Raw genomic sequence first — 7,648 nt, forward strand, 5'->3', positions numbered from 1 at the left:
GAGTAATAATCGATCCAGCAGTGCGACGCCTCGTTCAGAAAAAAGAAACTTGTGAGTTTTGCGACAACTATTGATTGGATGATGGGTCGTAACGATGAATTTGTGTGACTTCTATTGACTGGAATGAGTGAAGGATCGATCCCCAAATTTTACACCACCAAACGTTGGAGAGTTTGATTACCTTTTCTTTTATTGCGCATAGGAACACTTTAAATATCGAAAGCTGAGCCTTCGTATTTGTATCTGAGTGTTGCAACTCCGGCTCTTCAGGTTTCAGTCCCTGGAGTGCAAGTTCAGGTAACTGAATCGGACATCTAATTTTCTCAGGTTTGTACACAGCCAGTGGAAATCTGTCAAGGATGCAATTTGATTATCGAACAAGGTACTAGTAGTTTCCTCAAAGAAAAAACAAGATACTAGTAGTAATAGATGTTATGGAAATGGCCACAGATATATACTTCACAGTAGATGATGTGCATGTAGAAGCATTAAATACTTGATTTCAGTTCTTCCATATAACCAATCTAATAGCCAGCTTATTATATGAGTATTTACTTGTGATGGCTTTATACGTGACATAGCACTACTATACAGCCAATTGCTGACTACATTATTAGCCTTGCTCTTTGGAAACTAGAACTTCCTCAAAGCATGTGGAGTATCTAAGAATCGGGAGCCCTATTTACTCATCGATTTGTTTTTTTTGAGCACGGTCCACTTGAGATGGACCGGTCGTGTGACGATTAGTTCTAATTTTCACTTGTTACAGCACGCATAGTCGCTATAGTAAAAAAGTGTATGCTCGGACGGCGAATTGTGAAGGATTTTATTGCCGAGCTGGCTAGCTCCTGATGCAGACTGAAAACATGCAGCCCATCAACAAAGATGTACAAACATAGTATTGGAACAGAAAGCTGTGGTCGGGAACAAGTGCCACCGTTCACTGACAGCCTAGAGCAGGTCCCTTAGCACTGAGATCGCCGCCGCATGCTTCTCCTGCAGACAAATTTTGGTCGCTTTTGTTAAGTCATATACTCATACTTATCTGGAGGTTCAAGAAGAGCTAAAATCCCTTGACAAAAATAGAGCCGGTTTAAATAATCCTTTATCATCCTCCATCGATGATCGCGGGCGAACACATCAAAATGAGAAAGTATGACAGATAAGAAGTTACGCGCCCGAGCTCTTATCAGACTGTATGTCGATGTGTTCTGGTGACGTTAACTAGCTACTAAGCAGAGAGGTGTCGCACCTGGTCACGAGCTCTGTCCCGGATGCTGCACACCGGCCGGCCGCTCTCGTCGTAGAGTATCATCCCGCTGAACCGTGGCAGCTGGCACTTGACGCCCATCAGCACCCTCCTCTGCCATATCGGCCGCGCCGGCGTGCCGCCCGACACGGCTGCTCCTTCCGCTCCACCACTTTTCACGACCTCGGCCGCCGGAGCCACCAACACCTTTTTCTCCACCTCCAGCACATCGCCCCCCAAGATCCCGTACTCGCACCCACCACCCTTCACGCCGGCAACCTCGTCGACGCGCCCCCGCACTGACCGGCGGCCGCCGTCTGCGTAGAGCTTCTCCTTCCAGAGAGCCACTGATAGGCAGAGCCCCATGACGCGATGTCAGCACTGGATCAGGACGCAGGGACAGGAAGTGTGGTAGCAGCCAGTAGGGGTACTGGGTAGGGCAGTGTGGTTGGCTTCTTATGGCGAGCGACGCCAAGAATATTATTGATGTGCTCACAGTCTGCCCGTGACCCTTGCCGTTTGCTACAGTGATGGAGTGAGTGTTCGCTTGGATGCTCATTCATTTACGCTTTACCGTTATTTGGGTGGCGCCGACGTGTGAGTGCGACGGTGCTCGGCAAGTTGGTGACTGGTGTGAATGTGAAGCATGCCCAGCTCGGCTCGGCGGGTGGAGTAATCTTCACAGGCAGCGATGGACGGTGACCATTCGAGCCGTGGTATGTGGAGGAGCGATCGCTTGCGCCGTCGTTCACCGATCCATGCTTGACTGGGAGCTCAAGCCATCGGCCGAAATAAGGAATGCCTCGCTGAGTAACGTAAAATTCTTGTATTGGCTCTTGCATGCATTTCCTCATTGAAATGATAAGTTCATGTTCATCGACAGACGAAAAGATCGATTGTTCCAGTGTGGTACAGCATGTGCAGATCAAATATCTTACACGATAGTACTATTCAGAATAGAGCATCTTAGGAACTAATACCTGCATTTGATATCAAACTTATTTCAGATTTATTTTGCAGCTGAAACACCTGAAATGCCTTCAAAGACAGCTTCGCAAACGACCCGCATTGACAAACAGATATCAGCTGGAATCTTGTAGTCTTTAGAGTCTTCTTGAATAACTTCAGGTAAAAGGTTCTTTACCCACACCAAGCATTTGCTTCATACTACACATTCTTGTATCACAAGCTAATTAAAACATTTATGGACCTATAGTACTCTACCCTCACAAATCTTAACTAGCACCTTTTTTATCAGCATTGAAGGCCCAAATTAAAGTGATGCCGACTAAAACTCTCATGAAGCCCGTCACCGGCCAGATCTCTCGTCCGCTCCTCCCTTCCCCTGACATGTAAATAAAATACAATTGATGATGTCATCTACCTTACTAGCTAAAAAAATCATGAGTCCTAAACTAAACATCCAAATCAAATTCTGATTGCGCCATCTATCTTACAACGATGAGATCTTCAGAACAAGATCATACATGACTATATTTTGATAAAATTTCCTTATTAACATTTTTTATTAAAAATGGAACATTTTCTTAGTTACTTAGAAAAATATGTTTTGAGCTTTTTTGGGTGAGATAAATCATGTATTCTTTTTCTCTTTTGAGAACAAATCCGTCTTCACAGGTGCTTGATTGATGGCACTGCCAAGCTGAACAATATGACTTGAAACATGAAACTATGGTTCAAGGATGAACCTGACATGGATAATGTTACTGTGCCAGTATGTGAATCTCCATGTCTTAAATGGCTCGCAACTTTACATGAGAAATATCAATACAATAATCAACTGTAAGCACTTGCGAATGTGCAAGCCGCTACCAGTAATAAGGCAATAACAAGTGAACGACTGACTACAGGAGGTCCCTGAGAGTTGGGGTTGTCCTGGCATTCTTCCTTTTGCCCTGATAAAAATCAAGTTTGATTTTTTGAGACGTCTGGATATGAATGTCATTCAACACTGAGATCTTAAAGTCTCAAGAGTAATATAAATGCGTTACCTTGGACTCGTATTTGCTTGCTCTGCTTATGAGGTGGCCTGCTCTGTTCTGGGAGCTGCTCTGCAGGGGCCGTCCAAGCTCGTCATACAGTATGAGCCCGCTGAATCGTGGCAGCTCGCACCTGGTCCCCATGAGTATCCTACGCTGCCACACCGGCGTCCTCCTCGGTGTCGTCGGAGTCCTGCAGCCCTCTCCTGCAGCTGCTGCCCTCCCGTCGACTGTCGCACCACTGGACATCGGCGGTCTTCTCTTGTCTGCTGCCATCGGCTCCACCGCGACGCTTCTGGTGCTTCCGCAAGGGAGCCTGGGAGGCTTAGGCGCACGGAGCCTCCTGCACAGCAAGTCCGTGCAGTCGTATCCGCACTTAGCATGCTTCCTGCTGTCCGTTCTGCCAGGTTTCTGTAACCCCGAGCCGCCATAGCTGTGGGTGTGGAACACTAGTGCCTCTGGCTTGGACTGCCGACCGTCGTTCCTGACGATGAAGAGCACCTTGGGCGTGCTGCGCCTGGGCTCGGGCTGTCCCCTCTTGGCCTTCCATGGCAACATGGATGCGCAGAGTCCCATGGGCGCTCTAGATTCAGGGATCGGATATGATGGTAATTTGGAGAAGACAATTTTGCAGAAGGCACGCGTTGGAGTTTGTAGTGAGAATTCAGAAGAGTCCCATAGCTTGTTCGCAGGTCCTTTGCATTGATTTTTGTTTTATGGAGCAAGCAAGCAGAACAAGATGACTAATGAGAGTGAGCTAGATGGGGAGGTAAAGGAAGGTAGATTCAGCTATCTGGGCTTTCTTTTCCTTCCGTGCATTGGAGTATGTATCCCAAGCCTTGCTAAAGAATAAGTAAATTTGGGGTGGAACGAAATGCTTCCCCGCAATTCCTTCGAATTGCGGCGTAGGTTGCCGCTTGTGCGAGGCCAAATGTATTTGTGTCAACATCCACAGCCGCCTTGTTCGATCGATGTGCTTTTCTTGCATGGGACGTCTCTATTCCCTATTCTTGTAGCCTTTGCCCGGGAGTCAGATGAGTAGTATTTCTTTACGAGTGCAGTGCGCGCGACGCGCGTCAAATTTTCCTTTAATTCGTTTGGCAATGTATTGTAGTTATAATAGAAACTGTCAGCCTTGTTGCCGTCCTCATTTATAGGAACTTTGTATCATCTATAATATTTATATATTAACAAAGTAGCTAATACATTTAGATAGTATACAATGTATAGAATTTGTTGATAGAGGTAATGGCAAATAGTGGAAAATATAGCATGGATGAGCGAGTAGTATTATCCTTTAAAAGAAAAGAGAGGGGAACTCACCAAGTTGCAGACACTCTAGGTAGCACCAGTTTTTTTTCACTTTTCTTCCACTGTATCATAAATAGTATAGTTGTTAGATTATTAGTAATGCAATGTGGTAGTCCACAAGATTATCGAATGTGAGATTTAATTTTTCCATACCTAAAGTCTAAATTTTACTATTAACTTCTTGGTGGCTAACTAACTAAGGAAGGCGGTAACACTTTCTTCTCAACTGAGAAATAGCATGAATTTAAAATAATATTAGACATTGTAATTAATATGGCAGTGACTTCCCTCCAACTAGCCGTAATTTTATCCATACATACGCACATTTTTTCCCGTGCAAGCAATTAGAATTTTAAAAAGTTGTACTTTTTAAACCGTCTATCAAATTTAAATTCTGATTGCACAACCGTCTCTTTCGATGAGACCTTCAAAATAAGACCCCACTTGCATGTATTTTGATGATATTTTTAAAGACACATAAATACTTTATATAGATTGAAAAAATACCAAAATAAATTACTTAAAATGCTCAGTTGAACCGCTAAAGTTGCCTATCATTGATCATGCAATAGACATTTTCCTACACAACAAAGTTGATTACCGTTATCCGCTAATCACACCAACCAATCTATCTTCACAGTATCAACACCAATATCCACTTAACTGAACTTAAGCATGTGAAACAATATTTCATAAATTCATAAGCAACTTTTGCAAAAATTATAAGCAAATTAGAATACACTAAAAAGTATTTTTCTCTAAAAAACATCACTGAATATAGTGATGTGAGATTTTTTTAAGCTTTTATTAAAACAAACGCAACGATGTAATTGGATTTTGATTTCGATGCTCAATTTTGAAACTACGATCTCTTTTACTTTAAAATTATGTGCATGCACAGATCTATCCACTCTTTTTCTCTCCTTTCTTATCCGCCCCCTCGCATGCATGCAGGGACCTTATTTTTTCCTTCCTAAAAGTGACGGCGTACGGATATTTTAAAATGCAGCCAGCCGTAAATTAGCTCTATCCAATTAATATTAGAATAAAATAACTGGAAGAAAAAGAAATTTTATTTTACAATATTACAGGTTATAAAAGAGGAAGCAAATAGCAGTAACACAACGCTCCAGAATAGAAGAACAGGAGAAAAATGCAAGGATGAAAGGAACTTCTAACAAAATTCATACACTAATGGAAATCTAATTAAATGTAGGCCTAACGAATTTAGTTGAAAGGCTAAGCCCATCTAGTCTAGAAGAATTAGGACTCCTTGTTTCGTAAATTTTAGATCTGATAAATTCGATTGCAAGCTAGACGTGGCTAATATAAAGCGGAGCAGAGTTCCGCCGCCGTCGCTGGTGCCTCGGCAATCGGCATCAAGCAGAGATGCTATTGCAGCAAAATCCTTTGGCGAAATAGCCAAATTCATCCCTGAACTATCGCGTCCGGCTCAAATTCGTCCTTGAACTTTCAAAAGGTCCAATTTAGTCCCTGAACTATCTCCATTGGTTCGGTTTCGTCCCTGTGCTGAGCTGGTGTTGACACCGTCTACTGCCTCCTTAACTTTCCATCCATTAGGTTTACAGCAAACGCTGAAATGTCCATTTTACCCCTATTTTTTTTCTCAGTACATCGGCCCTCCCTCTCCTAGGCAGCCCTCTCGCTCCCTCGCAGTCTGGCTGCCGCTATTTCCAGCGAGCGCGGCGCCTCACCTCGCCACCCCCTCAGAGCCTGCTCGCTGCCCCCCTCCTAGCCTGCTCGGCGTCCCCGGCAAGCCTGCTCGCCAGCCCTTGCAAGCTTGCTCGCCGCCTCCTCCAAGGCAGGTCGCGAGCCCTCTAAGGCTGCTCGCCGCCTCCGTCCAAGCCGGCTCGCCGCCCCCTCCAAGGCAGGTCGATTCCCCCCACAGTGGCCGCTCTCTGGACCTTGCACGGCGCCGCACAGGACGCCGCCCCAATCGTGGACGTTGGCTGTCGATTGAAGGTGAGTGAAAGTTCTGCTCGTGGGATCTAAATTTGATTTCTGTTTTTGGTGGAATTTGACCACGAACTAGATCTGTAGGGCGGAATTAACATGGGAGATGATGAGGTATTGACTGTTCGATTTCATTTCAATGGGGATTTTGTTCTTGATGGGTCACAGATGCAATATTGCAATGGGGATTTGGGAGTATCTGATATCGCCGTATTTTGACCGGGCCAGAAGTGGGCCATGGAGCAAGATGGGCTTAGAAGGCAGTCGTGACAAAGCTTGCAAATTGGGCCCCGTGCGGAAGATGGAGGTCATAAGACCGTGTAAATTAGGAATAAGCAGTTAAGATTCGTGTCGTGTTAGGTTAGGGTTAGTTAAAGAGAACAAGTCCGCAGACTATAAATATGTACCATGAATAAACAAGAAAAGGAATCATTCATCATCAACTCTCGGCGTATCGCTTCCCCTGTTCTAGGGTTTTCATCGGGTAAGTGCCATGCGACCCCGATCACGCTCTGCGTGATCGGGGTAGCGTCACCCTTGCTCGTTCGTTTATGCGTTGCTCGTGCTGAAGCCTTGTAGATGGCGAGTAGCGTTGTTTATCCTGGCATGCGTTGAGTAATCTTTTCCTTTTATGCTTTAATCGTGCTTTATATGTTGCTCTCGCATGTTTGATCGTCGTGTCCGTTCATGGATACGATGGTTTTGCCTTGTTTCGTAGTTATCAGTAGATCCAATCTGTTATGGCTGGTTTCTATTTATTTAGAAGTTTGGTTTGATATGTGCATGATTAGGCCTTGCAAACGAGTTGAATGATCCGATGGTATGCTTTGTATCGGCTTATCGCTTGGATAGAGGTTGTTTCGGGGATTGGCTTTCAGTTGTTCCCTTGCTCTCTGTTTAGATCGTTTTGTCGATGCTTTTGTATATTTGTTAGGCTCAATTACGTGTAAGATGTTCCGGTCATGCAGTGAGAGCTTAGTCGTCGTAGATTGGATTAGATTGTTATTTATGAAGCAAGTTTTATTTGGACATATATATATGTATATATCCCTATGTTGCCCGTTCCAAAGATCCGATCCGGTATTAACACAATCGGCTCTTCATAGCCGATACC

At 44.5% G+C, this 7,648-nt stretch overlaps 2 protein-coding genes across 2 annotated transcripts; both read right to left on the reverse strand.

The window, feature by feature from the left end:
• Nucleotides 1-812: 812 nt before the first annotated feature.
• LOC112878728 lies at nucleotides 813-1,662 on the reverse strand. Its single transcript, XM_025942939.1, has 2 exons — nucleotides 1,253-1,662; nucleotides 813-996 (listed from the first exon to the last, which is right to left on the reverse strand). The coding sequence occupies exons 1-2, from the start codon at nucleotides 1,613-1,615 to the stop codon at nucleotides 952-954; spliced, it is 408 nt and encodes a 135-aa protein (XP_025798724.1). The 5' UTR covers nucleotides 1,616-1,662; the 3' UTR covers nucleotides 813-951.
• A 1,324-nt stretch (nucleotides 1,663-2,986) lies between these two features.
• Nucleotides 2,987-4,161, reverse strand: LOC112878499. The gene is made up of 2 exons (XM_025942827.1): nucleotides 3,262-4,161; nucleotides 2,987-3,165 (listed from the first exon to the last, which is right to left on the reverse strand). The coding sequence occupies exons 1-2, from the start codon at nucleotides 3,823-3,825 to the stop codon at nucleotides 3,115-3,117; spliced, it is 615 nt and encodes a 204-aa protein (XP_025798612.1). The 5' UTR covers nucleotides 3,826-4,161; the 3' UTR covers nucleotides 2,987-3,114.
• Between the last annotated feature and the right edge of the window lie 3,487 nt (nucleotides 4,162-7,648).

This window comes from Panicum hallii, chromosome 1 (assembly GCF_002211085.1).
Source record: "Panicum hallii strain FIL2 chromosome 1, PHallii_v3.1, whole genome shotgun sequence".
Classification (NCBI taxonomy): Eukaryota; Viridiplantae; Streptophyta; class Magnoliopsida; order Poales; family Poaceae; genus Panicum; species Panicum hallii.

Coding starts and splice junctions, on each gene's coding strand:
- LOC112878499 (XM_025942827.1), bottom strand. CDS start 3,825: ATGGGACTCTGCGCATCCATGTTGCCATGGAAGGCCAAGAGGGGACAG. Junction 3,166..3,261: donor CAAGCAAATACGAGTCCAAG/GTAACGCATTTA, acceptor GATTTTTATCAG/GGCAAAAGGAAGAATGCCAG.
- LOC112878728 (XM_025942939.1), bottom strand. CDS start 1,615: ATGGGGCTCTGCCTATCAGTGGCTCTCTGGAAGGAGAAGCTCTACGCA. Junction 997..1,252: donor GGGACAGAGCTCGTGACCAG/GTGCGACACCTC, acceptor ATTTGTCTGCAG/GAGAAGCATGCGGCGGCGAT.